We start from the raw sequence: 26293 nt of genomic DNA on the forward strand, positions 1-26293 counted from the left end.
TGAGTCATCATCCCCTAGGGTGACTGGTGTGTGGCCTCGACTGCAGTGTGATACGTACACAGTGCATGCCGGACACTGCGCACCCGGCAGCAGGCTGGGCCCTGTCCAAGGTTGTCTTTGTTCCAAACAGCCATGTCAACGGGCCATTCGGAATGCCCGCTTCACCAAATGTGTCCAAATGATTGAATGAATGAGCGACCACCCCCCCCCCGGGGCAGACGGCAAACACCAAATGGCAAACACCGCAGGGTTCCCCCACTTGTACGGGCTCCGGACTCCGGACTTCTGGAGACGGCAGCACAGCCACTTGCCCGACAGCCAGACAGCCTGATCGAGGGCCAAAGAGCCCATCCACGACTCCAAGGCCCGAGCATGGCCCACGTCGATCGAGCTAGTGCGAGCGGAACCCCCCTTCGTCATTCTTGGTGCTTGCTGGCGAATCGAAGCCAAAGAGTCATGCCCAGATCCGTGATTACCACCTGGCCTACAAGTCAACCATCTGCGGACCACCGTCAGTTCTCTACAACTCCACCACCGTCGGCCCACCGTCGATAAGTAACAGAAGGCATTTTCCACGCCGACACGAACAGCCTTTCGACTCTCGTCCCCTTTCAACCCGCGCCGTTGGTGGCTATCTGTGTCTGCGAGAAGCTTGCCTGACCCTCTTTTTTTTCAGCATCCCTGGTGAGGATCAACTTGACCAGCTTGCTTTCAAGGGTTGGGGGGGGCCTCTTTCCAGAATTGCCTTCTCAGACAGGGGGTGCATGCAAATCGGTAATTCGACTTTTTTTCCTCCCCCCAAGTCGAGCACGGCTCGTATCTAATCGTATCCAGCCCGTGCTTGGTTGTTGGTCCATACTCATCCTTGGCCATAACATGCCATAGCGCTTTTTATATAAGCTCCGAGGCCAGAGAAATAACGCCACCTGATCTCGCCCCTCGACCCCATCGTGAGGGGGATATCCTGTCCCTCATCGCCCTTTGGCTCGATCGACCGTTAACGTTTGACGCTTAACGGTTGCCTGCCACACCACAACTTAGGAGCCATCACGTCCTGGGTGAATATCAGATAAAGCAATGCTCCGAAGTGAACTGACACCGAGTCTCGCGTCAAGTTGAATGGGCGAGAAAACTGTCTCTACGGCTTTCACGCATGCGTACCTTGAAAAACCCCTCCGCCTTGGGTTAGAATCAGCAGTATATTTGGGCAGCTGCGTCTCGGTCGAGGGAGGTGGGTGCTAGAAGCATGGCTCGTTTTTCGCTTTCAAGGCCGAGCCGTAGAAAACAGGATGATTTCACGCCACAAATTTTCGCACAACGAATGAGCAAGGCGCACAAAGTCTTGGGCTCAGCGCCGCTTAGTATTGACGTTGCTGGTGGTTGGCAACGCGCGCCGTCCTCCCCCATTTCTGATGACGATGCATCAGCTAGCATTGCGGCGACTCATGCCAAGCCGGGGCTGCGAACCCATGATTGCAAGTCCCCGGAAGCGTTTGCGAGTCACCAGGAACGCTGGCGTGAGGTATCGTATACCACCCCGCAAGCATTACCACTTGATGAGCTCGATTCAACAAGTCCGTCAACGGTGGTGCGTACCGATATGACGAATCCGCTAAGGAAAAGTCGCTCATCCTCGACAATTCGATCGTGGTACAGCAAACCGAAACCCGTCCTGTCCCTGCAGACTTGCTCATCTGCTACGGCTCGAGGCCAACCTCCTCGCGTGCCTTTGGAAGTATCTTCGGCTCAACAAGACGCTTCAGAAAGTAGGAGGAAGCCAGCCAGGCCAGAGCTGTCTCGCGAAGATGCCCTGGGACAGAGTCCCAGTATAGTCTCAGGGCTCGACTACATGTTGACATGTCCTTCCACAACCTCCCTTGCCTCGCGATTTTCAGCCTCATCTCACGAGTCGCGCAAGCTTCAAAAACGACGCACCAAAGGAGGTCTTTCCGCTGTCGAACCATGTCAACACGGTCTGAGTGGAAGAATGAATTCGGGAGAAGAATGCTCCCGGGATTTGCCGTCGCTGTATGATCATTATGAGCAGATGGCGATGAGACAGGTCATGAGGCAAAGCTCAACCCCAACTTTGCGAATGGACAGAGAGGGAGCCAGCTTATTATCAAACGTTACAGAAGCTGCGTACGAGGACGACGCAGGAGAACAAGGCCGAGGCGACGATTTGAGGTGCGCCGTTGCAAAGACTCCCATGAGGGCGGCCATGATGAAGCCTGATGAAGGGACATCGTCTCCCGGGGATCACGCAAGGAGCGTCTCCAGCCCTTATACGACGACTTCAAAAGCCTCAAAAAGCACACACAGATCCTTGAGGAGCTCTGACCTTCTTCAAACAAGCGTGTTGATGCTCTCTTCGGATTCCGAAGATGACGATGCCGAGGCGGCCGCTCTTGGCCCTCAACGCCCTGCACCCATGCCAGCGGCAACAACGAAAACAAAAACAACAAAAACAACATCTCCGTCACATGTGCGGAGCCCGGGACCTGCACATGGAAGCATTCGTTTTAAACAAGTTGGATTCTCAAAAGCCAGCGATCAAACAGCAAGTCGACCTAGCAAGCTAACCAAATGCACCATTTTTGCAACACCGCCAAGCACGCACATGGCCAATCCTAATCCTCGGGGAGACCAAGTGAATCCGGGGGCAGGTGCCGGACAGAGATCCGGGGGCTCGAGGGCCAATCAGCGCCAGGCCGCAAACTCCTGTAGGAGCTCAGTCACGTCTGATTACTCAACCAGCTCGGGGACTCCTTGGCTGGAGGATCTCGAATACGACATTCGCGAAGCCCGAGCTGTCACCATGCTGCCCACCTCCCGCCCCGCTGATGTCAATATCCAGGGCAGGGACAATGAACCCTCCACAGCCATCGACAATGCCTCGAGCAGACTAGCGCGACACCGGGCATCATCGGCTGACCAACTGACACCACCGCTCAGTCCAAACTCTGTCAACTTTCACATTCGCTCGGCGCGTTCTTCGGTTGACGGACCCGGCAGCGACTGCAGACTGATGGCGGTTACGCATGAAGAAGAAATGCTCCTGTCTGCCTTGCGGCACAGGCAGCAAGCGATGCGCAGGCCCTCCATGCCCCAGATTTCGGAGAAAGAGGACAAGGTTGAGAAGTTTGTGGAGGACGGGGTAGGGCGAGAAAACGGCACGCGCCTTTCAGCAGCATCACGCACTTCGGCCGGCTCCAGAGACTCGTGCTCAGACTATGGGGACGGCAAAGGCCACCGTTCAAAAGGCTCGCAGACAACCATGACGGGCTCCACGTTTGACGATGACTTCCCAATCACACCGTCACCCCACCATCCCCGCGACGAGCAATACAAGCAGGTTGAGACTGGTCCCTGCAAAGCGGCCGTGGCTCCCATCCAAACCAAGGGAATAGCCCCTGGGAGAGACGTTGCTTCCCTGAGCCCGGCTGGACCGCCGCCGACACTATCTCTGCCAGCACTGCCGAAGCTCAAGAAGCCCAGGAAAAGGCCGAGCCGCGATGCTGTCGGCACGCAGCAAGATGTGCCCCTTTACTTGGACGATGAGGAGCCCAGCCCGGACATGGACGACATCCGACACTGGGAGTCGGCAACGTCGCCGGTCCTGGGGCCTGCGAGCCGGGGTTCCTCTCCTGCCACGACCTGGCAGGCGCACGGTGCGGCGAGGCGCATCAGCAAGGGGTCCGAGTCGGCGGCTCATCCCGACTCGCCGGCAAGCCTGCACCCCCACAGCAGCGCCTGGTCCCATCTTCCGAAGCGGACCAGGATCCGAGGAGAGGAGCAAAGCCCTCGGTTGGAGGAGGACGACACGCCTCGTCCCGACAGCCCCGTTTCCCCCGTCGCAATCGAGGCCGCGCAGACCGGGCGAACCGGCGGCATCAGCATGGCGCGCTTGAGCGCCGTCGGACCGGGCACCCCGAGCCGTAACGGCAGGCTCGGATGGTGGGGCGATGATGACTGATTTCGATGCATGAACGGCTGTCACGATATTCACACAAACCTTGGACGACGTCGGTAGCTCTTTTCTTTAATCGCTGCATCTTTCGTTGCATAGCACTATCCCGACCCGTCCTTTGCCGCGCATCGGCATGGCAGAGAGCATTGGCATCGGGACAACTGCATGTGCTGTAATGCATACATGCACCTGTCTTGTCCAGCATTGATTCTTTATGTTGTTTTAAACACCATGTGCCGATTACATACACCTGTCTTGTCCAGCATTGATTCTCTATGTTGTTTTAAAACACCATGTCTGGTTCATGTTTCTTTCGCTTTCTGATTCGCTAGCCCTGTTACTATTTAAGCGTCCTTTTTTTTTTTTTTTCTCGTTGGAAAAGTTTTGCAGACGTTCCTTACTGGCAGTATCCGAAAGCAATTCAAAAGCCGTGTCATTTACATCACTTACCTACCTCTTGGTGATGGGGCTACTTGATGTCTTGGCCAATGGTACAGTCGGGATAATGAAGAGCCCTCACTACAGGGTTGCGTGGGCTCGTAAGATTTTGCAATGCTGACGCATCTTTACCTAGCCTTGTGTACTTGCAGATGAATGGGATAACAACGGTGCAAGTGCATGCAAGTGCACGCAACTGCACGCAAGTGAGCGGGAGAAAGGTATCTCGGCAGGGTAAAATACAAGCAAGGGACGGATTCATTGCAAAGGGGGAAAAGTTCAAAAAAGTTCAAAAAGCACCATTCGCGCAGCTAGTCAGTTATAGGCTTGAAACTCTTTTTTTAATCATGTATCGGGGCTCGTTATTCGTGAGACTTTCTCCTCCGGCATCTTCCTTGCTCCCCGTGAGATTCTTTTCCAGAATCAAAACTGCCCGCTCTAAGGACGAATCCTATCTATTCACGAGTAAGTCGAACCTTCAGGTGGTTGGGGGATTTTCTTGTTCATCGGCGCGGCCATGTATCTGGAAACAAGTTGCGTCAGCGAGGTACGGCACGGACACGGACACGGACGGGAAGGACGACACCACGACACCACGACACCCGAGGATGCGAATGATGCGGTGCGGTCTGGCGACGGGAACGGATGGGCCAGGCCGTAGGTTACCTTCTCAGCTCGATCAGGACCGTCTCCATGGTGTTGTCGCGTTTCCACTGCGCGAGGCACGGGAGCTGCTTCGGGTCGACGGTGCCGTTGCGGTGATCCACGCAGGGCAGGTTGACCTGGCTGACGAACTGGATCGTCGGCGGCTCGTCTGGGTAGCTGTCGCCGCAGTGCATCTTGAGACTGTATATGCGATTTTCATGGACAGACTGTTGAAAAAAAAAAAAATCGGGTTAGTTGGAGCAGAGACGCCAGGGCGAAAACACTTGGGCGACGCGCGGACGTCGTTTGTTGTGCCCGAGCCAAGCTCCTCGTTGTCCTGGTGCCATGCGACACGACGCGTAGGGTGGCCCCCCCCCCCCTTCCCCCCGCGCGTGTGTGCGTGTCCTGGTGGGAAGGGGCCCCGGGGGAATTCACGGAATTCACGTACATGAGGAGGCCCGAGGATGGTCCCGTTCCAGTTGCTCATGAGGAGATCCTCGCCGTCTTCGAGGCCGTAGCTGCAGGCTTCCGCCCCGAGGCCCTTCTCGCCCTTCTCGAGCTCTTCCAGCAGGCGAAAGTTGCGCGGGATCTTGGCAGTCATGGCGGGATGCGGCTGTTGGCTGTGCACAAGCTGCCGGCGGCCTGGTTGACGAAGCAGCGACGTGGCGGATGGGATCGGTTGTTTGCCAGAGGCTTGCCAAGATGGATGGAACCGGCGGTCGGCGATAACGTCGATGGATTATGGTATGGTGGTGGCTGGCAGAACTGACCGTGAACTGGCCTGTGAACTGTGTGGGGGGGGGGGGGTTTCAGTGAGGGGCAACCTGTAACTTTTATGGCACATGCAAGCTTCAAATTGGGGCAAACGACGACCAGGGTGGCTCCTTCTGCCATGTATCGAACCGTCGGCAGGCCGTTGGTGGGCGGGTAAACCTCGGTCCGGGTGCTTGGGATTACACCGCTCAAAAGGCCTTGTTGCAGTTTGCCCGGCCTTTTCAGGATATTATTGCATGTATACTCCGTACACACATGAAGCTGAAGCCGTGGCAGAACTCGTTTCTTTGACGCCGCGCATCTTCCCTCACCCCTTCCCCTCCCCCTCCCCAACGAAACCACCGCCTGGTCTCGACGTGCGTACGCAGAGAAAAGGAAGCCCGTCATGGTGGCCTCATCGTTGACGAGGGCCGCTGCCAGGGCCGCTGCCAGGGCCGCTACCAGGGCTGCTCTGCGAGCTGCGCTTCCTTCGCCGCCGCCGGCCCGCCTGTTCACCGCGTCGGCTCGAACCCTCCTTCCAGCCGGCTCCGAAGGGCCTCTGCCGACCTACTTTTCGAAGCCGAAGCGGCGTCCGGCCAACACGGTCGTCCGCTTTGTTCCGCAGCAGACGGCATGGATTGTCGAGCGCATGGGCAAATTCAGCCGCATCCTGGAGCCGGGCCTGGCTCTCCTGATCCCCTTTCTTGACCGGGTCGCCTACGTCCAGAGTCTCAAGGAGGTGGCCATTGAGATTCCCAGCCAGAGCGCCATCACGGCCGATAACGTGACGCTCGATCTGGACGGCGTGCTGTTCACTCAGGTGTTTGATGCCTACAAAGCAAGGTGAGCCTGCTTTCCCCGGGCTGTCTTTTTTTGTCTTGAATACAAAATGTTCCTCTCCTCCCCTGGGCCCCCCGCCCCCCCCCCCCCCCCCCCCCCCCCCTTTTTTTTTTTTCTTTTTTTTTTTTTTTTTAAAAAAAAAAATCCTTTTTTGGCGCTGCCCAACATTAAACCAAAGCCTTTCCATCTGTCTAGCTACGGCGTCGAGGACGCAGATTACGCCATTTCGCAACTGGCGCAGACGACGATGCGCTCCGAGATTGGCCAGCTGACCCTTGACCACGTCTTGAAGGAGCGCGCCGCCCTCAACACCAACATCACGGCCGCCATCAACGACGCCGCCCAGGCGTGGGGCGTCACATGCCTGAGGTACGAGATCCGGGACATCCACGCGCCCGCCGCCGTGGTGGACGCCATGCACCGGCAGGTGACGGCGGAGCGGTGCAAACGCGCCGACATACTCGACTCGGAGGGCCAGCGCCAGAGCGCCATCAACGTCGCCGAGGGCCGCAAGCAGAGCGTGATCCTCGCCTCGGAAGCCATGCGCGTCCAGCGGGTCAACGAGGCCGACGGCGAGGCCGAGGCCACCTTGCTCAAGGCTCGCGCCACGGCGGAGAGCATCGACACCGTGTCCAGGGCGGTCCTCGAGGGGCGCGAGGGCGCCGCGGGCGCCATGGGCCTGCGGGTCGCGGAGAAGTACATTGAGGCGTTTGATCGTCTGGCCAAGGAGGGGACCGCGGTGGTGGTGCCCGGCAACGTGGGCGACATTGGCGGCATGGTTGCCACGGCGCTGGGCGTCTACGGCAAAGTCGGAGAAGCGCAGGGCAAAGCGACGGGCCGGGCGGTCGTGGACCCTGCGGCTGCGGCGAGGGAGAGCGCGAGAAGCAAGGCAAACGGGAGCGCCCGTCAGGAAGCAGCGGCGGCGACGGGGGCGGCGACGGGGGTCAGCAAGGAGGCCTGAAGTGCGGGATTCCATGCTGGACGGCTGCGAAACGCTAGGGCAGAGGAGAAGTCGGACCCCAAGACTGGTTTCCCTTTTGCCCCCCCCCCCCCCCCCCCCTTCTTTTTTTTATTCTCCAAGGGCGAGGTTAAAAAAAAAAGGCGAGTAAAATATCGCCCATTGACGAGCTTGACGAGGGCGTAAAAGACTGACGCGCGCGGACATACACACACACACACACACACTACTCTATCCGCGGCAGCACGGTCCGCAAGCTGGATGGCGAGCGGGAGGAAGAATGAAGAACGCATGTAACACTACTCGGCTGGGGGCTCGGGGTCTCGGGGTCCGGGCCTCCCGTTTGCAATTGTATAGTATCGTGGCAGAATCAAGGCTTGCTGCGGCTTGAGGGCCGGGACGGACGGTGATGCTCTTGTGTCTGCATTCTGTGTCTACAATCTGGAGTCTGGAGTCTGCGTTCTGCGTCTGTAGACTGTATCTGCATTCTAGGTCTGTTTCCGCAATGCAAGGATTCACGTCGGCGTGCTTGCACACACCCCAACCCTCTTCACGTCCCGTCCAGCAGCACCAGACCAAGGTCAGCAGCTCCCACGCACGCACACACGCAGGGCAAGCGACGACAACGACCTGCCGACATGCACGGACGGGTACGCGCGCCGAGGGGATTTGCGAAGCCCCGCGGAAATTCCGCCGCCGAATCTCGCCAACCGGTGGTGAGGCAGGGGGCAAGCCTGGGTCTGGTGCCTAAAGCGGTGCATGCATGGAGGCTGGGAGGCATTGGGGCCCCGGAGCTCGGGCTGCATGCAGCTTGAAGCAATGCAAAACCGTCACGGTTATAGCTGTGATTAGAAGTTCACTTGAATGTGGCAGCACACACTTTGCACATGTCGTGGAGACGGCGGTGCTGATTTGGTTGGGAACCCAGCGCAACATGCAAGGTAAGCTCTGAGCTCTGGTGCGCTCGTAGTTGAGGCTCTGCTTGATACATACATACATATCTGCAACGCCAGTGGGAGCCTTGGTGGTTATTATTATGCCCTGGCTTGATTCTGAAACCCCGACGTAGCATCGATGCAACCCCCCTATTACACATGTATGCTCCATGACTTCAGAGGCAAGCAGGCCAGCCGCGGCCCTGCAGCCGGTTCCTGCAATGCTGCTCGCTGCTCGCATCACCTACAGCACGAGGTGCGCGACGGCCAGCAGACCGAGGGCCAGGACGGCGCCGGGAGGAGCCCGGCCGACGCCTGCGCTCTTGGCCGTGGCCGTGGCCGTGGCGGCGGCGGCTGCGGCGGCGCTGCTCTTGCTGGCGCTGGCGCTGGCGCTGGCGGACGCGGCAGCAGCAGCAGCAGCAGCACCAGTGGCGGCGCCCGTGGCCGTCGTCGCGGTGGGCAGGCTGCTGCCGGCGGTGTCCGTGGCGTCCCCGTCCCCGTCCCCGTCCCCGTCCCCGTCCCCGTCGGCGTCGCCATCCCCCCCGGCGGAGGTGCTGTTGCCCCCCCCCGCGCCGACGACGCACTGCCCGCCCCTCGCGCACCGGGTGCCCGGGTCGCACCACGCCCCGCTCGCCTGGGAGCAGCACGCCGCGCCGGCGGGCACGCACGCCCGGCCGCACGCCACCAGCCCCCCGTCGCAGCTGCCCCGGGGCCCGCCGGCGCACTCCCTCCCCGCGGGGCAGCACCCCTCGGCGCGGCACGTCCACCCCGCCCGGCAGAAGTACCCGCGCTCGGCGTCGCAGCACGTGCTGCCGGCGCCGAGGCAGCTCAGCCCGCACGCGCTGCCGCCGCCGCCGCTACTGCTGCTGCTACTGCTGCTGCTGCTGCTGCTGCTGCTGCCGCCGTTGCCGCTGCTGATGCTGATGCTGATGCTGGTGTGGCTGCTGGTGCTGTTGCCGCTGCCGCAGGCGGCCGGGCCGCGGGGCCCCAGGCGCGCGGCGTGCTCGGCGTGGAAGGGCGCCATCTGGGCGGCCGAGGCGAGCCCGGCGGCGAGCCCGGCGGCGAGGGCGGCGGCGAGGGCGGCGGCGTGCATCGGGAACTCTCTGGAGCGTGGGAATCGGGCGACAGCGGAAGAGGTTTTCGGAGAGAGAAACTGTGCTGATGCAAGGGGGTTGCGGGGGGGGCGTGGATTGGGGCCGGCGGCGGCGGCGGCGGCGGCCTGCTGCCCGGCTTGTTATATGTACTCGTAGGGTACTGCCAAGGGCTGGGTGGGCTGCGCCAAGGACAAAAGACAAACGTGTGAAAATGGCAAGCCGCGCGTGCCGGATGGGGAAAAGGCTGCGTGGGCAGTTTGGCGTTGGCACCAGCGCCGCCTTCGGAACACGTTTGGCTGAGCAACGAGCTTCAGCTTCATATGTACGCAACACTTGTTGACCCGTCTCTGCATGGTATGTACGTGGCGTTTGAAGACGGGCAGATAACCCTCCCCCCTGACTCGCAGCGTGCACGACTCCCACTAGTCTGAAGCAAAACCCATCTCCATTACGTGAGACAAAAGTTCTGGGTGCCTCCACCGTCCCAGCCATCGCGCGCAAAACAACTACCTGTCCTCATCCTTCTCCGTCAAAGGCATCAAGACATCTGATGGGACGTGTCAACAGCCGTCCCCACAATGTCCTCGCAAGCCACCCGCATGTCAATCCTTTCCTTGCTCCTGCACTCCATGCCCACCACCAGATCCTTTGCTCCGCTGAGCTTCTTCACGTGGCCGCGCCAGAACCACAAAAGCCTGCCGTCACCCCCCTGTATGACCAGAGTCACCCAAGGGTTTCCCTTTTTCCAGTGCGGGAGCTGCTCGTTGTCGTAGCTCAAAACCACCCGACAAACCCAGAGCTTCTTGCCGCCGCAGGCCTCGGCGCTTGTCCGAGCCCCAGGGCCTGGTAACAAGGTCGGGCTCTCAAAGACCTGGAACTGGCACGCCAGCCTCGGGAATCCAGCAAGCTGCTCGAGCATGCGGTGTCCAAACGGGGGGTTGCGGCTCAGCAGCCTCTCAATGTGGCAAAAGTCGAGCTGGCCCAGCTGCTTTATCGTCGTAATCCCGGCCTTCCGCAGTCTCTCCGCCTTTGCCTGGCCGATGCCTTCCACCAGCAGCAGCTCCTTGCCCTCCCCTTCCCAAACCCCAGAATTCACGCTTCGTAGAACGTCTAGGCAAACGTTGACGCCCTTGCCATCGCCGCGCAACGCGACTGCGTCAGCCAGACACCGCAGTACCCGGTCCAACAGTCCGTAAATCCTTTTCCGCTCTTGATAAAGCTCCTTCCTAGCGTTCACGGATATTTTGTTTGGCCACGGTGTTCGCAAGAGGTCCGCTTGCACCAGCAAGTAGATCTTGTGCCACGGCTGAGTTATCGCTTCCTTGACCGTGTATGGGATAGCGGTATGATCGTTGATTTCGCGGAAGAAATCCTTTTCGGCTAGTTTGAGCGGGAAGGACCGAAACTCGCTCGCGAGACAAGATTTGTGCAGCACTTGTTGTCGACTTGGGCCTGTGGGCAAGCTGCCCAAAACCTTCATGGTGGCGGGAGAAAGCTTATAACGCAACTGGATAGTGCGCAAGTCGGATTCGTTGATGGACATTTTTGCGGTCCCCGACGACACCTGATTCTTCACAGTTGCTTTTGCTGCGACTTTCTTTGCAGGAGGAAGAGGGGGGCAGGAGAGTTTTTCAAGAAACAACATTGAAGTCATCACCAGCCGAGCTTAAGTGGTAGAGAACTTTCTAGTAGGTCCATGTCTGGTTCATGCTGGTAGCTCGCCAAGGCCCAATGGACAGGAAATCCACCCGTGGTCTGAGTGGTGACGGGCGAGACGGCTAAGGAGGCCAAGTTTGGCAAGTGCTACCAGTGAATCAACATCTGAAGGAAAGTGCGCTGTCACTGGCAGGCGCAACACGTAAAGTATGTACTTTCTTGAAACAGTTTCAACAGCAGAGACATGTGGCGGATGCCTCTCGACGCGGTTCACGGCAAGACGCAGGTTTACAGACCGTAAAGGGATTGCACCAGATAACTCGACCCTTTCTTTCATTCACCTGTAGATGTGACAAGTGTTTCCATCAGTGAAGCAAAGGCTGCGAAATGGCGCATCTTCGTCTTGGCAAGAACCGTCCGTCTGGTCGTAGAGTGGCCGCAGAGGAAAGCGCGCAGACGGACCGCTCCTTCCTGCTTTTGCTTCAGTGAGGAAAGCAAGCCCCCAGACCCAAAAGGCAAAAACTATCATCCTCAAGGCTGGAGAAACATATACTCGGTTTCTTTAGCTTTCTTAACTTTTTACAAGTCAGCGTTCTGCCACCTGCCTGCCTGTATTCACTATTCATCAGTATCTCAGTACCTCCTCACCTTTATTTACCATGCCTTGCAACTGCTTCATCGTTCCACCTCACCTCCTCAAGGGAATTGCGCAGTCGCCGCAAAACAGCGAAGGAGTTCGCCAATCCGCCCGCAAGTGCCTTGAATTCCATGAACAAGTCATTGATAGTCGTCGCGAGCGCCTAGCTGCTTCCACTCACTCCACCGGCACGGCAAGATGGGGTTCTCGCTTCCGACCCTCGCCTTTTGTCCCACAGGTGCTGCTGCAGCAGCTGTCAACAGCTGAAGGCGTAGACGAGAGGATTCGGGAGCAGGCTAAAAAGGATTTGGCCCATGCGCAGCAGCTAATGACTGCAAAAGGTTAAGCCCTCGATATTTTTAAAAAAAGAAAAGAATGGTAAAGAGGATGACCACCATCTGACTTGTTCGAATAAGCAGATGAGCATCGGCCACAGGACCAGTCAAGCTTGAACGTGGACCAAGGAAAAAAGAGCAATGCTCATCGAAGTGTCTATGACGCTCAACACTCTCAGGATCAGAGTGATCTACCCGGGAAGCTGGAAAGATCCGAGGGCCAGCCAAAGGCCAACGACAAGGCTGTCAACGAAGCCTACGACCACGTTGGAGCGGTGCTAGACTTTTACAGGGACAAGTTCAAATGGAGCTCCATTGACAACGAAAACTGCGACGTCATCTCGTCCGTCCACTTTGGCGAGGAGTATGAGAATGCATGTTAGTTGCAGCCGAGTGCTCCCTTGCGCACATGTAGAAAAGAAACGGAAACTAACACGCAAACCTTAGTCTGGGATCCGGAGCACCTGCAGATGGTCTTTGGTGACGGAGGAGAGTTTCTCAACAACTTTACCAACTGCATTGATGTCATCGGGCATGAACTGACGCACGCCATCACCGAGCACACCAGCCCTCTTGAATACCGGGACCAGGCAGGAGCCTTGAACGAGCACGTTTCGGACGTTTTTGGCATCATGATAAAGCAGAAGACGGAGAATAAAACGGCGCAGGAGGCAGACTGGCTCGTGGGCGAGGGCTGTCTTTTGCCTGACGTCGAGGGCGTGGCTCTCCGGAGCATGAAAGCCCCCGGAACTGCCTATGACGATGCACGTTTCGTGAGTGCCTGCCCTGCCCTGCCTCGGGGGAGTGGAGTGGGATGCTGGGGCGACGGACGACTAACAATCAGCCAGGGCAAGGATCCACAGGTTGAAAACATGTCGGGATATGAAAAGAGCTACGAGGACAATGGCGGCGTCCACATCTACTCGGGCATCCCCAACAAGGCCTTCTACCTGGCAGCGGTTGCATTTGGCGGCTACTCTTGGGAGAAGGCGGGACAAATCTGGTGGAAGACGATGAAGAGCGGCAAGATTGCCGCTCGGTGCTCCTTTAGGCAGTTTGCGGATGTGACTGTGGACTGCGCCCAGGAGGAGTTTGGTGCCGACGCGGCCAAGATTGTGCGCAAGGCGTGGACCGACGTTGGCGTGACCCAGAGGGTCTAGAAGAGCCGCAAATGGTGCAACCCGTGGTGAGGGCGATGGCGTCGCAGTTGGCGTTGCTGTTGGCGTTGCTGTTGGCGTCGACCTTGCAGTTGTAGCTTCCTACGAACCTAAGAATCCGCTTCGTGTCGTTGATGTCAGATGAATTTGCCGTCTTGATGATGTCCAGGAATATTCGCGTTGTCCTTGATTGATGTCCAGATGAATTGCTTCGTAGTGCTGACTGATGCCTTGATGAAAGCATTCACGTCGTTGATTGACGTCCAGATGAATTGCTTCGCTGATGCCAAGTTGAACCATGCCCTGCATCTGCCCTGCTTTTGCCGAACCGCCGCCGCCGCGCCGGCGACGCGCGCGGTCGGCGGCGTTTTGAGTTGCCGCCGGGCATTGTCAGCGGTGAGGGAGATTCTACAGTGTGCACATGTGCGGACGGGTACTTTGCCGGCATGGTATGGGCTGGGGTCACGTGATGCGCATGGGGTACGAGGCACTGCAGGACGGACGTCGCGTGCTAAAGCGCACGGAGCACGGGATGCTGCGCGACGGGCGGGAGGCTACATGTGCATACATACATACATATAATGACAAGGACTTGCTTGGATTTATGCGGGGGCCGTCTAGATGCAGTCGCTAGCTATACAACTCGGGAATCGCCGGGGCCAAAAAGAGCAATCGTGCGCTAAACACCTCGTCCGCCGCCCGGGGGATATGCTGTCCGCCTGGTTTGCTCGTGCTCCGGCCGCATGTGTCTACATCGGGGGGATTGGAAGCCCAGAAAGGGGACGGGGGATGGGGGGGGCAGAGAGAAGAGAGAAAAAGGAAAACAGAAAGAAACGGAAAAAAAAAAACAAAAAACAAGAAAAGCGAGAAGACGGGGGAAAAAAGAACAGGACAAAAAAAAGAAAAAATATAAGAAAGAAAAAGGACGAAAAAGCCAGCAAAAAAAAAAAAAAAAAAAAAAAAAAAGACAGAAAAAAATTCGGGGTAAAGACGCAGAAAATCGGGTCTAAAATTATACTATGTAAACCCCCGCCTCGCGCGGGGTGAGCGTGTGTGATTTCACAGTCGTGGTCTCGCGTACATTTTCATGACTGGTCAAGGATACGTGCAGAACAAATGGCGTCGTGATTTGCAAAGATTCCGTTACAGGAGCTGGGCCAGAGCCAGGGCGCCGGCGGCCATCAAGACTCCGGCCGCGGCGACAGAACCCCGAGAAGCAGCGCCGGGGACGACGCTGGCGGTGGGCTTCCCGGTGGCGCTGGCGGTGGTGGAAGCATCGGCGGGAGCGCTCGAGGTGACGACGGGCGTCAGGGTGGTGCTGACGCCGCCGGCAGAGGCGCTGGCGGTGGTACCCTTGCCGGAGGCGGAGGAGGCGGAGGAGGCGGCAGCGGCAGAAGAAGAAGAAGAAGAAGCGGCGGCAGAAGAAGAAGAAGCGGCAGCAGAAGAAGAAGCGGAGGCAGCAGACGACGAGGCAGCAGCAGCAGAAGACGAGGCGGCGGCAGAAGAAGACGAGGCAGCAGGAGCAGAAGACGAGGCGGCGGCAGACGAGGAAGCAGAGCTGCCGGAGCCGCCGACGACCTTGATGCTCTGCCAGCTGCCAGAGTTGTCGCCGTAAATGTACTCCTTGACGCCGCCGTTGGCAGGGCTGTCCTTGCCCGCGTAGTCGACGATGCTGATGCTCTTGTAGTAGGCGTTGAAGGGAGCCTGGGAGAAGTCGGTGTAGCCGCCAGCCCACTCGCGAGTGCCCTGGGGAGAGTTCTTGCCGCCGGCGCACCAGGTACCCAGCTTGACCTGCATGGGGCTCTGGGGGTACTTGTCCTTGACGGCGTCGGCGGAAAGGGTGCGAACAACCTTGCCGTCAATCATCCAGTTGACAGCCTTGGAGGTCCACTCGATGGTGTAGGTGTGGAAGGAGGAGGCAGGGTTGCTGACGGGGTGGAAGCCACCGCGGTTGTAGGTGGAGGTGTCACCTTTGCTGAAGTAGTTGGACTGGACTTGGGTGGTGTCGCTTCCAATAACCTCCCAGTCGATCTGTCGCGAAAGGGTCAGTCAGTTAGCCGGACCAAGACTGTCGGGGGGGGGGGGGGGGGGGGGGGGGTGAGGGGCATCCGGGTCTCCGGGAACAGGTTGGCTGGCCATACCTCATCTAGGTCGTCCGACTGCAAGACGGACGAGGTAACGATGCCGTTACCGGGAGCGGCTTGAAGAACTACCTCGACCTTGCCGAAGAAGATGTACTTGCCAGTGGAAATGGTGGGGGCGTTTGACTCGGACTTGATGCTGAAGACAACACCCTTGTCGCCTTTGTCCAGGTTGGTGCCATCCGCCTGCTTGAAGGCATCACACAGCCCCTGGGTGAAGTCGCAGTTGACAGTCGTGCCAAAGGCGGGATCAGCAGGGCAAGTCTTCTTGAGGGGGTTGCACTGTGTAAAGGTTTGGGCAGAGACCAGACTGGAAGCGGTGAGTGCCACCGCGGCAGCAGAGAGGGCCTTTGAGAACATTTTTTCTTTCCTCGTTTTTGGTCTCGTGTGCGTATGTCGTCGAACGATGGTGAGGAGAGCCTGAGGTTCCGGGGGAGGTTGGCGGAAGAAGGAGCAGCTCTGAAGAGGAGAATTAACAGGAGAAAAAAATTATCTAGATATAAAGAAGATGTATGTGTAGCAGCAACAGCAACAACAGCAACAAGTCAGAAAGAAGAAAGACCTGATTAGCGAGAGACGGAAGGGGTATTTGACAAGGAAATCAAAAGTACACGCAGGACAATGAAAGAGAGAGCAGCAAGGGCATGCCGCAGGAGACGGCGGGTGAGACGGGGGTGTTATATTACAGTACTTTGCCGGGGGCGGCCAACAAGACGATGTTGGTCTCCGTCTGGTACTCTGTACTGTGCAGACAACTGGGCAGAGAAGACTCGACTCCTGGTCCAGCCTCCAGCCTCCAGCCTCCAGCCTCCAGCCTCCAGCCTCCAGGGGTCCCATGCCCATGCGCTTGGCTGCTCGCGGAAGCCCCCCATGGCCAGCCAACCAGGCCGGCTAGGGTGCCGCATTAGGCCGACGTGCCTGATCGCTGATGTGCCTTTGCCTTGCCCCGGGGCTAGCGCCCAGTCCTGAGACAATCGGCACAAATCCAAGCCAAGGCTGAGTCGGGGCCAACGTCGAGGAGGGGGCGCTAGGCCCCAGCCACCCTCACGCACCAACTCGATGGATCCGTCGAGGTACGAAGCAACGTCCAGTCAAGTTGAACCATGCTAATGCGGGGGCCGAGTGCGTCGCTTCCGCCTGCGCGTGCCTCTGGACACTGGACTCTGGACTCTGGCAAGGAGACGTACGACAAGCGTTGATCGGCTTTGCCGGGGCACTCTTACATTTTTCGTCGGGCCAAACGGGGGTGCAGATCCAAGACTGACTGACTGACTAACTGACTGACTGACTGTCTGTCTGTCTGTCTGTCGGCTTCTGATCGGCGCCGTCACGGGCGGGCTGTCCGTCAAAAGAGCAAAAAAGGGGGCGCGGATAATCTGGTGAACAAAAATGTCCAAAGGCTGGATGGAGTTGGCCCGGCGCTCTCTGGTCCGTCTTTGCTTGCCTGGTGGGGGTGGAGGGGGTTGGCGGTTGGCGGTTGGCGATGACTCTGCCGAGTGCGCGAATGTGGCAAGGAAAAGAGAACGAGAGGAGACGGAAAAAAGCAGGTCCCGGGGCGGGAATGCATGGATGCAGGCCCCAGCCCCTGCGCATCGCGCGGCAGAGCACGCACGGGGAGGGAATACGGGAAATCTGAACAGGAGAAAGAAATCGTCGAGTTTCGAGCGAGGCAGCAAGGCAGGCAGCAAGGCAGGCAGGCAGGCGCAGATTCGCACGGTGCAGCGCGCGCTGGACGTCGCTGTCTGGCCACGGTGCGGACCGGGCTGGCTTGGCTGGTGGATGGCCGACGTAGACGACGACGACGACGACGACGACGACCCTGGCTGGCGCCAAAGGCTGGCTGGCTGGCCGTGGCTTGGCATGGCGGTCCGCCAAGCGCAGCCCCCTGTGAGTCGCGGCGCACCTTCCCCTGCAGAGCCCAAGCCGTGCCGTGCGCACCTGCCATGTTGGGCGTTGGCCAACTCGGTGCAACGCAGCTTGCGTCAACATCCGCAGCCAACGGCAAGGCAAGGCAAGGCAAGGCAAGGCAAGGCAAGGCAAGGCAAGTTCATCACGACACGCCCGACCCAGCACTCGCGCGCTCACGACGGTGACGCTTGCTCGCGTCTGTCTGCAGGTTGGGGGTTTTCGGTTCCTGCGTGGTGCCGCTAGGCGCGTGAAACGTTTCATGCGGACTATATCTGCCGTGCCCTGCCTCAGCGCCAGAGCGAGCGCCCAGCCGCCTTCCTTTTCGCAGACTTCCCCGGACGCCGCTTTGCCGCGCTTTACCCGGCACGAGACCCCGAGCCAGCGACGACGCCACCCAAGCCGGGTTTTTTTGGGGGGGGGGGGACAGTGGCCCAGTTGGTTCGTTGGTCGCCTGACGGGCTGCTGCTGACTGGCCAGCACTTGTTGCCCCCCTTGGTCGATATTCGCGGAATCCGCGCTACCTTTGGCCCTAGGGTCGGCCTTCGTATTCCAAAAAGCCCGACACGTGGACCCTTTTGTTTCAGAATCGATCAGAGGCTTCTTTTCCCACCCCTCTTATCTGCTTTCGATTGTTTTTCTGTCCTGCAAGTCACCTTGCGTCATTCGTGTATTCAAGACGTCAGTTAGTCACAGTAGTAAGCAAGTAAGTACCTTGTGATCGCGGCTCCCGAGGCGAGCAGCTCGGCCGCCCCGTTGCCCCGGCGGGTATAGTGCACGCCGCAGAGCCTCATTGCCTGCTTGCTGTCAGTCAGTCAATAGCTCGTGAGGCTGTGACTCTTGGCCTGCCCGCTAAACCAGCCATGACATCACGGCTGGGGCCAGTCGGCCTGTGATGGATGATGGATGGATGGATAGATGGCTTGTTTCTAAATTTACGCATCCAGGGTCCCCCCATCACGAGCATGCGTATTCTGGGGATCCTGGCGGGATGAGAGCCGCCCAGGCGCCATTTCCTCCTATTGTGTGTGCGTTTTGAATTGGATGCCGGTAATCTGTCACTGTGCACTCGGCAGTCTGTCCACCGGGGGAGCAGGGGTAAATAAAGGTTAAAGCTGGTGGTGGCTAGACCTGGATTGACCCCGACGCTCATGATGAACTACGTCATCTCCATCAATGAATGTGCTCTGTCTGTTTGCTTGCTCTTTGAAATAGTCCAGTCCAATCCGGAATAGAACAAAAGGCCGGCCGAAGCCTCGAGTTTGCTGGGCCCGACTTGTGCCGCACTCCTGTTCCGCTGGGGGGGGAAAGAACAAGACTACTGCAGCAGCAAGCCATACTTTGCTTCTTGCATCTGGCAATTTCCAACCCTGGCCCGACAGCGAAAAGACTAGCCTTGTGCAAGCTTCAATGCTCCAAGGCGGCTCCCCGGCTGCCCCCTGAATTGCCTGAGGCTGGCCAGTGGCTTTGCCCTTTCCCCATCTCACCCGTGACCGTGACGCACTATCCCTCGATTCTGGGAACTTACAACGCGTTGCCCTCCTCAAAGTCTAGTCGGACGCGGGCCGCCAGCTCATGGTCAGCAATGACCCTGAGCGCCAGCATGGCCATGCCCTTTGCACTCTTCATGGCGCACTCGTGCGCTTCAGGCTTGCCCGCGGCCGAGGCGAAGTCGATGCTGTGCAAAGCCGCGCCGGGGTCTGCGGGGATGCCAAAGGCGCCGTGGAAGCCCGGAACCTCGTGAGACACGTTGCCCATGTCGGTTGACCCCACGACCAGCCTCGGGCCTTTGCAGACGACGTTTCCGCCGAGCTTGGCCATGTCCCCAACGTAGGCTTCGCAGAGGCCCGGATTGTTGATGACGTGTTTGTAGGTCTCGGAGCTAGCAGCAAGGGCGGGCGCAGGGCGGCATCAATCAGCAAAAAGCCCTCTTTGCTTTTTTTTTTTTTTTCTTTTCCGGTTTGGCTCTCCTGGTGGGCCGGGGCTCATGGCGATCATAGATGCGTAAATTCTAACTTATGAAAAAGATTGGCAGAGGCAGGAAGGAAGAAAAAACGCGGGCCAACTCACGGGATGTAGTTGTTGGTGCAGCCGGCAGCCGCGGCGGCAGCATCGATGCACGCCCGCACCCGCGCCTCCAGCTTCCCGCCCTCGGCCGTCGTCGGCGCCCTCACGTACCAGTTCATCCTGGTGTAGTCCGGGATCACGTTGGGCACGGTGCCGCCGACCTCGACCACGCCGTGGACGCGCTCCTCGGGCCTGATGTGCTGCCTCAGCATGCTGACGTTGGTGTACGCGCCGACGGCGGCGTCCAGGGCGTTGGCGCCGATCCACGGCTCCGCCGCCGCGTGGGCGGCTCTCCCGCGGAACTCGACGCGGAACTTGTGGCTGGCCAGGATGTCCAGGGCGGCAAGGCCATCCAAGCCGCCGAGGGCGTGGGCCGGGATGGGATGGGCCATGATGCACGCGGCCACGCCCTCGGGCGGGCTGAACGCGCCGGCCTGGAGGAGCTTGACCTTGCCGCCGCCGCCCTCCTCGGCGGGCGTGCCGAGGATGCGGACACGGCCCCCGATGCCCAGCGTCCGCATGGCGTGGGCGGCGCCCAGGAAGGCGCCCAGGGACGAGGCGGCGATGAGGTTGTGGCCGCAGGCGTGGCCGATGCTGGGGAGAGCGTCGTACTCGGCGCAGACAATCACCAGACGGCCTCGCCCCGACCCGGCGGTCGCCTCGAAGCTGGTGTCGAGGCCGTGAGCTCTGCGGCCGACGGCAAAGCCCTGCTTCTGCAGAAAGTCGGAGATGGCGTCGTGCGCGAAGGACTCTTGGTAGGCCAGCTCCGGGTTGGCGTGGAGGGCCTGGCTGATGCGGCGCAGCTCGGGCGACTGCTGGTCGACATGGGCACTGACCACGTCTCGCACGCGGTCCCAATCCACAGACATGGATGTGGATGGCTTGTGCTTTGCTGGCGGTTGGTAGGCAGACGGAGGAGATGAGATGAGATGAGACACGGGGATTCCTTTTTTTTTTGGTTCTCCTCTTTCACCTTCTGGAGCTGGGGAGATCAAGGCAGCGGCGGTCCTAGTGGCCAAGTATGTACATACCTGACGGGACGCGACCGACCGCTTGGCGACGGCAGGCTCTGGATGCAAAGCCACTCACTAGTTCGGGCAGAAGAAGACTGGGCCACAATGATTGCCGCCCAAATCACCAGATCTCTCCATGTCCTCCGTAGGCAATGGCTTTGGCTTCCCGTGGCAAGGGGGTGGCAAGAGGGGGGGCCTTTGGAGGAGGAGGTTGGCGGAATCCGCATGCCAACGGTCAGAAAGGAAGGAGCGACGTGACGGGTCAGATTTTTTTGCTGCTCGGCGCTGGCCATGACCGGCAATGCTCGGCAGTCTGCGGAGGCGACATGCAGCACAGCACATGAAATCCTGCCGCCGCAGCTGACGGCACCTGTTTGTGCAAGGGGCCCTGCGCCGTGGCAGGTATGCGCATCACAGGATCTATCTATCCATCGCCGCTTCGTGCCGGCATCGGTGCCAAAATGGCAAGTTGCGATGGCCGAGACATTTCCTTCCCGCAGCTGTTACCAGATGGCTGGCTGACTGTTGCGAAATCAGTCTTGCAATGACATGACATTGTGGTTAGGTGACGTGGCAGGATAGCGGATGATGATGCCCTAGGTGGCCGGCCGACGCCATTCGAGGGCATTATCGTGGACAAAAAGGTGATAGGGGAAAAAAAAACAATTCTCCATGCCTAGCTAGCTAGCTAGGCCACGGTAATAATTATTCAACTTGGTTCATCAACAATCAGGAGATAGATAGACAGACGACACTCTATGCTCAGTCAGATACTTAAAAAAAAAAAGTAACCAGTGCTGGAAAGCATCGTGGAACGACTTGCTCCCGGCAGGGCTTGAACCTGCGGCCTCCGCATCACTAACGTTTTATTAGTACGAAGCTCTAACCAACTGAGCTACGGAAGCTCTCCTGCACCTGGCTTGGGTTATGTGATCCCAGCACGTGTTTAAATTGATAAGGTAACTCGTTTTACCAGTAAGCAAGCACCCGCTCTATTTATCGCGCGACACTTGTGTTACTTTGCCCACGAGCAAGAATGGAGAGGTGTGCCAGCCGATTTCGATGCATGTTTCATGTCAAAAACGGGCACGTTGGCGGAATCTGTACAAAACTGCTGCAAAAACACCCGCGGTGCTCTCGAGCCTTGGATAGTCGACTGTCCCAAGCTCACCTCACGCTGGCTCCTCCTTGGGAGCTGGGTGACGGACGGGTGTTGGCATCTGCATCTTGTTAACCGCGTCAACCTACCAGGGTGACTGACTGGTCGTATTGCCGCTCTTGACAATTGATGGTGCCGTCCAGCCCAGCTCGACGGAAGCTTGCTTGCATAGCCCCCTTCTCGCTCAGCTGGGCGTCCGCCATCCATCCGGCCATTGTGCATGGACAGTGGCGTTTGCGTCGGCCGTATTCTGGCAATATTCGCTGATGGCGCAGCATCCAAGCCAACCTTGCCCACCACGGCCAATCGATCTCATGACAGATTGGTCATTAATTAGCGCGACGGCTCAAAATTGGCGTTCAGACTTGGCGCTCAGGTTCCCCCCCCCGGTCCCCGCGACTGATAATTAACCGGCTTGTGTACCCCAGTGCCTGCCTCTTATTACTTCCAGCCTGGCCTGCTGCGAGGGCCTCCGTCGTTTGCACACATCAATGTCAAAGTTGACTTGCCGGCTTCCCGCAGCCATTCGCACGCCTTTTGCCCAGGGCTACTCGTTCCTCCCCGTCCATGATCTGCGCCCATCCCAAAAACGCCGAGGGGCCGGCCCCCCGTTGCTTTGCCTCCCTGCCACCGGACCGATTGGCAGCCTGGCAGGAGCAGCACCCCGCCCCCTGCACGGGCACTTCGCTGGCCCGCATCTTAATAGAAATCAACGAGACTACATATCAACCGACCTATGCCCCCCCCTAGTCATTCGACCCCCCCATAATAACTTAACAGACCTAACCAATGCTCTTTCCTAATATAGAGATACGCTAATAAATAGTAGTAGATCCCTTAATCTATAGTAGCCACTAGACTATAAGTATCTTTATATATATTTTTCTATAGTGAGTGACTTCCCTTATATTTTTACTAGGTATCCCTACCTAAGAACCTAATATTAAAAGTAGATAAAGTACCTTTATATAGACTTTTATATCGAAAGTGACTTCCTTTCTTTTATTAGGTAGGTACCTAGGTCCTTAGGTACTATACGTAGAAAAAGTACCTTTATATATATTTTTCTATATAAAGTGACTTCTTATATTTCTACTAAGTACCTAGGTACCTAGTATCTAGGTACTAGGGATAGAAAAAGAGGTACCTTTATATATATATTTCTTTCGAAAGTGACTTCTTTAATATTCTTACTAGGTACCCTTACGTAAGAACCTAATAAAACAGCAGAGAAAGTACTTCTCCCTATATTTTTCTAAAGAAAGTGACTTCTTTAATTTCTTTTACTAGGTACCCCTACCTAAGAACCTAGTAAAATATCAGAGAAAGTACTTCTCCATATAGTTTTCTATATAAAGTGACCTGACCCACTATTCCCTAATAAACCAATTATATTAAGAGTATAGCCCACAGCAATGGTCAGGTCAGTTAAGTTATTATGGGGGGGTCGGATGACAAGGGGGGAACACAGGTCGGTTGACCTGTACCCTCGAAATCAACGGCCAGTGCTTCGGGTGTATGTATATATATCTCGGATCCTGCGGGGCCGGGGCTCACCCGGGAACAATTGCATTGTTCCTTTCGGTGACGCGCGTCCACGGCTTGCTGTAGCTTGTTGATGTAGCTTGTTCAGTGCTGTGGGAGTATAGCCTCTCAGTGCTGCTTGGAGGCTTGGAGGGCGTTTACGTACGGATGGCCGTGATGGCCCTTGGCACGCTTGAGCTCGCGCCGCGTGTCGAGCCACTCGAGTGCGCCGTGTAGCATCTGGTCGATTGTCCAAGCCAGGTAGCTCGCGAGTCCGTCCTGGTAGCTTCTTGGTCCGAGATGGGGTTCAGCTTGGGGCGGGAGCAAGTTGACGTGCGCTTTGCCAGTCCGCCCAGCTGCCCCTTGTACCGAGTACCTGGCCGAACCGGCAGGTCTTGTCTCGCCCTCCAGTCTCCTTTAGCCGGCTTCCCCTTCTCTGACTGGTGTGGTCTTTCATGGTCTTTCGTGGTCTGTCGTGGTCGGTCGTGGTCTGTCGTGGTCGGTCGTGGTCTGTCTGGTACTCCGTACTCCGTACTTAAAACCAGAGCAAAGAACAGGTCAACTTGCGGTGCACTACGTTACACTGCCCACTTGGGCACGTTGCAAACGGTTGTTGCAGCACTCGCCGCAGCACATTGGCCTCACCCGCTCCACGCACGCTGCTGCTCAGCCACTCTCGTTTCTCTCCCTCTCCTTCTTCAACTCGCTCCAGCCCTTGGTCAAAGTCAGGACAATTTACTCCGTATCCTTCGTGCTTTTCAAAATCCGACCCCTCCCCCTCCTCCCCCCACCGCTGCGGCTGCTTTGCCGGCCTTGGTCGCGTCTCTCCGTCTTGGGTGGCCGCGGGCCCTTCCCCATCGGACATCCATCTCCGCTGGCGTCGGCCGTCGCCCACACACTCGACCAAGGAAGGGCCTTTCTGCCCTGCCCCGCCAAAACACAAAAGGGAAAAAAAAATAAATAAAAGAAGAAATAAAAAAAAAGAGAGGAAGAGAGGAAAAGAGAGAGAGAGAGAGAGAGAGAGAGAGAGAGAGAGAGAGAGAGAGAGAAGCGTTCCCCCCCCCGCTCCTGGGGCCTTGCCACCACCGATGCCTTCCCACAATGATGTAGAGGCCTTTCACGAGGTCCTTCGTTCCAGCCGCCGCATTCTGGCTCTTTGTGGGGCCGGCTTGTCCGCGTCGTCGGGACTACCCACCTTCCGAGGCGCCGGCGGCTACTGGAGAAGCCATGATGCCGCCAAGCTAGCCACCATGCGAGCCTTCATGACCGATCCGGGTCTCGTATGGCTCTTTTACGGTTACCGGAGGCACCTGGCGCTGCAAGCCAAGCCCAACGCGGGCCATCGAGCATTGGCTGCCTTGGCCAACAAGAGCTCCAATGTCCTGTGTCTGACCCAGAATGTTGACAGTGAGTTTGACCACCTTGGCCGGCGGGCGGCAAGTCGCGAAATCCCTCTCAGCTTGGGCTTTACTCTTTCGAGCTACCGGCCCCACAACACGTCTTCAGATCCCGATCCTCTCCAATGTCTTGATAAGTGGGAGTGTGAGGCTTGTCTAACCTCTATTGCTTTGTGCGACAGACCTATCCCAGCGTGCAGGCCATCCACCAGAGCAGCTTTGTACCTTGCACGGTTCCTTGTTTGACATCAAATGCACCACTGACGGGTGTGGGTGGATTCAACGGGGCAATTTTGACGATCCCTTTTGCCCAGCACTGGCCCCAGCTTCAGAGGACCCGGCGTCGGGGAAACCTCTGCCTCTTCTGAATCCATATCATCGTATCAAGCACGTTACCGAAGAGGAACTACCGAGGTGCCCGAAATGCAAGACTGGCCTGCAAAGGCCCGGTGTAGTGTGGTTCGGCGAGGAGCTCGACAAGGCCATGCTCGAGCGCATCAATGATTGGATCGCTCAAGAACGAGTCGTAAGCCTTGACCTTGCCAAAGCGACGCTGCTCGACGAGCATTGTCGTTTCCAATCGTTCTTTTTTTTTTTCTCTCTTTCTTTTTCTTTCTTTCTTCTTTTTTTTTTGCGTTGCCGGGTGAAGCTAATGCATCGCGGACGTAGGACTTGATGTTGGTGGTTGGCACGTCAGCCCAAGTGTATCCTGCGGCTGGCTTCATATCGAGAGCAAAGCTGCACGGAGCTCGTATCGTCAACATCAACCCGGAAGCCGAGGATGAGGCGGAATTGCGCAAGCTGCACCCGGGGGACTTTGCCTTTGGACAAGACGCGGCTAAGTGTCTGCCTCGATTGCTAGAACCCGTCATTGGCAAGCTTTCGGACTATGGGGACCCGGCATCGTAACCTTTTGGGGGGGGTGTCGTGAATGTTTTGGGGTGTGCATGATGCATGATGGATGTGGATTCAAGCGCAGGTGGTAAGACTTGGGCTGCTATTTTATTTTCTTTTCGAGCGATGCGAGTTTGAGAGGCGACGTTTAATGCAAAGGGGCTCAACGGGGGCAAGCTGGTTAAAGCTGGTTGAAGCTGGTTGAAGCTGGTTGAAGCTGGTTGAAGCTGGTTGAAGCTGGTTGAAGCTGGTTGAAGCTGGTTGAAGCTGGTTGAAGCTGGTTGAAGCTGGTTGAAGCTGGTTGAAGCTGGTTGAAGCTGGTTGAAGCTGGTTGAAGCTGGTTGAAGCTGGTTGAAGCTGGTCGAAGCTGGTTGAAGCTGGTTGAATGAAGCTGGTTGAAGCTGGTCGAAGCTGGTTGAAGCTGGTCGAAGCTGGTCGAAGCTGGTCGAAGCTGGTTGAAGCTGGTTGAAGCTGGTTGAAGCTGGTTGAAGCTGGTTGAAGCTGGTTGAAGCTGGTCGAAGCTGGTCGAAGCTGGTTGAAGCTGGTCGAAGCTGGTTGAAGCTGGTTGAAGCTGGTTGAAGCTGGTTGAAGCTGGTCGAAGCTGGTCGAAGCTGGTCGAAGCTGGTTGAAGCTGGTTGAAGATGGCACGGTGGCAAGAGTCAATGTAAAGGCACGGGAAGGCGCAAGGCAGGTAGGGAGGGCATGCATGCATCGGGGGTCGCTGTGCTCTTGCCTTGCGGCGTAAACTCGCCGAGTTTCCAGTTTCCAGGTTCCG

At 57.7% G+C, this 26293-nt stretch overlaps 9 protein-coding genes across 9 annotated transcripts; 5 read left to right on the forward strand and 4 right to left on the reverse strand.

Annotated features, from left to right (window-relative positions):
- Positions 1–1246: 1246 nt before the first annotated feature.
- UV8b_06224 (uncharacterized protein) lies at positions 1247–3976 on the forward strand (the record flags this gene model as incomplete). The annotated part of the gene is made up of 1 exon (XM_043143721.1): positions 1247–3976. One exon carries the CDS (start codon positions 1247–1249, stop codon positions 3974–3976), a length of 2730 nt encoding a protein of 909 aa, XP_042999656.1.
- Positions 3977–4867: 891 nt separating this feature from the next.
- On the reverse strand, positions 4868–5654 carry UV8b_06225 (uncharacterized protein; the record flags this gene model as incomplete). Its single annotated transcript, XM_043143722.1, has 3 exons — positions 4868–4931; positions 5075–5280; positions 5502–5654. The coding sequence occupies 3 exons, from the start codon at positions 5652–5654 to the stop codon at positions 4868–4870; spliced, it is 423 nt and encodes a 140-aa protein (XP_042999657.1).
- Positions 5655–6212: 558 nt separating this feature from the next.
- Positions 6213–7607, forward strand: UV8b_06226 (uncharacterized protein; the record flags this gene model as incomplete). Its single annotated transcript, XM_043143723.1, has 2 exons — positions 6213–6649; positions 6842–7607. The coding sequence occupies 2 exons, from the start codon at positions 6213–6215 to the stop codon at positions 7605–7607; spliced, it is 1203 nt and encodes a 400-aa protein (XP_042999658.1).
- A 2564-nt stretch (positions 7608–10171) lies between these two features.
- UV8b_06227 (uncharacterized protein) lies at positions 10172–11176 on the reverse strand (the record flags this gene model as incomplete). Its single annotated transcript, XM_043143724.1, has 1 exon — positions 10172–11176. The coding sequence occupies one exon, from the start codon at positions 11174–11176 to the stop codon at positions 10172–10174; it is 1005 nt and encodes a 334-aa protein (XP_042999659.1).
- Positions 11177–11948: 772 nt separating this feature from the next.
- On the forward strand, positions 11949–13421 carry UV8b_06228 (uncharacterized protein; the record flags this gene model as incomplete). Its single annotated transcript, XM_043143725.1, has 4 exons — positions 11949–12267; positions 12343–12639; positions 12709–13034; positions 13110–13421. 4 exons carry the CDS (start codon positions 11949–11951, stop codon positions 13419–13421), a joined length of 1254 nt encoding a protein of 417 aa, XP_042999660.1.
- Positions 13422–14561: 1140 nt separating this feature from the next.
- Positions 14562–15919, reverse strand: UV8b_06229 (uncharacterized protein; the record flags this gene model as incomplete). Its single annotated transcript, XM_043143726.1, has 2 exons — positions 14562–15449; positions 15560–15919. 2 exons carry the CDS (start codon positions 15917–15919, stop codon positions 14562–14564), a joined length of 1248 nt encoding a protein of 415 aa, XP_042999661.1.
- A 1029-nt stretch (positions 15920–16948) lies between these two features.
- On the forward strand, positions 16949–17710 carry UV8b_06230 (uncharacterized protein; the record flags this gene model as incomplete). Its single annotated transcript, XM_043143727.1, has 1 exon — positions 16949–17710. One exon carries the CDS (start codon positions 16949–16951, stop codon positions 17708–17710), a length of 762 nt encoding a protein of 253 aa, XP_042999662.1.
- Positions 17711–18988: 1278 nt separating this feature from the next.
- On the reverse strand, positions 18989–20400 carry UV8b_06231 (uncharacterized protein; the record flags this gene model as incomplete). The annotated part of the gene is made up of 2 exons (XM_043143728.1): positions 18989–19346; positions 19535–20400. The coding sequence occupies 2 exons, from the start codon at positions 20398–20400 to the stop codon at positions 18989–18991; spliced, it is 1224 nt and encodes a 407-aa protein (XP_042999663.1).
- Positions 20401–24315: 3915 nt separating this feature from the next.
- UV8b_06232 (uncharacterized protein) lies at positions 24316–25533 on the forward strand (the record flags this gene model as incomplete). The annotated part of the gene is made up of 3 exons (XM_043143729.1): positions 24316–24634; positions 24807–25150; positions 25294–25533. The coding sequence occupies 3 exons, from the start codon at positions 24316–24318 to the stop codon at positions 25531–25533; spliced, it is 903 nt and encodes a 300-aa protein (XP_042999664.1).
- Between the last annotated feature and the right edge of the window lie 760 nt (positions 25534–26293).

This window comes from Ustilaginoidea virens, chromosome 5 (assembly GCF_000687475.1).
Source record: "Ustilaginoidea virens chromosome 5, complete sequence".
NCBI lineage: Eukaryota > Fungi > Ascomycota > Sordariomycetes > Hypocreales > Clavicipitaceae > Ustilaginoidea > Ustilaginoidea virens.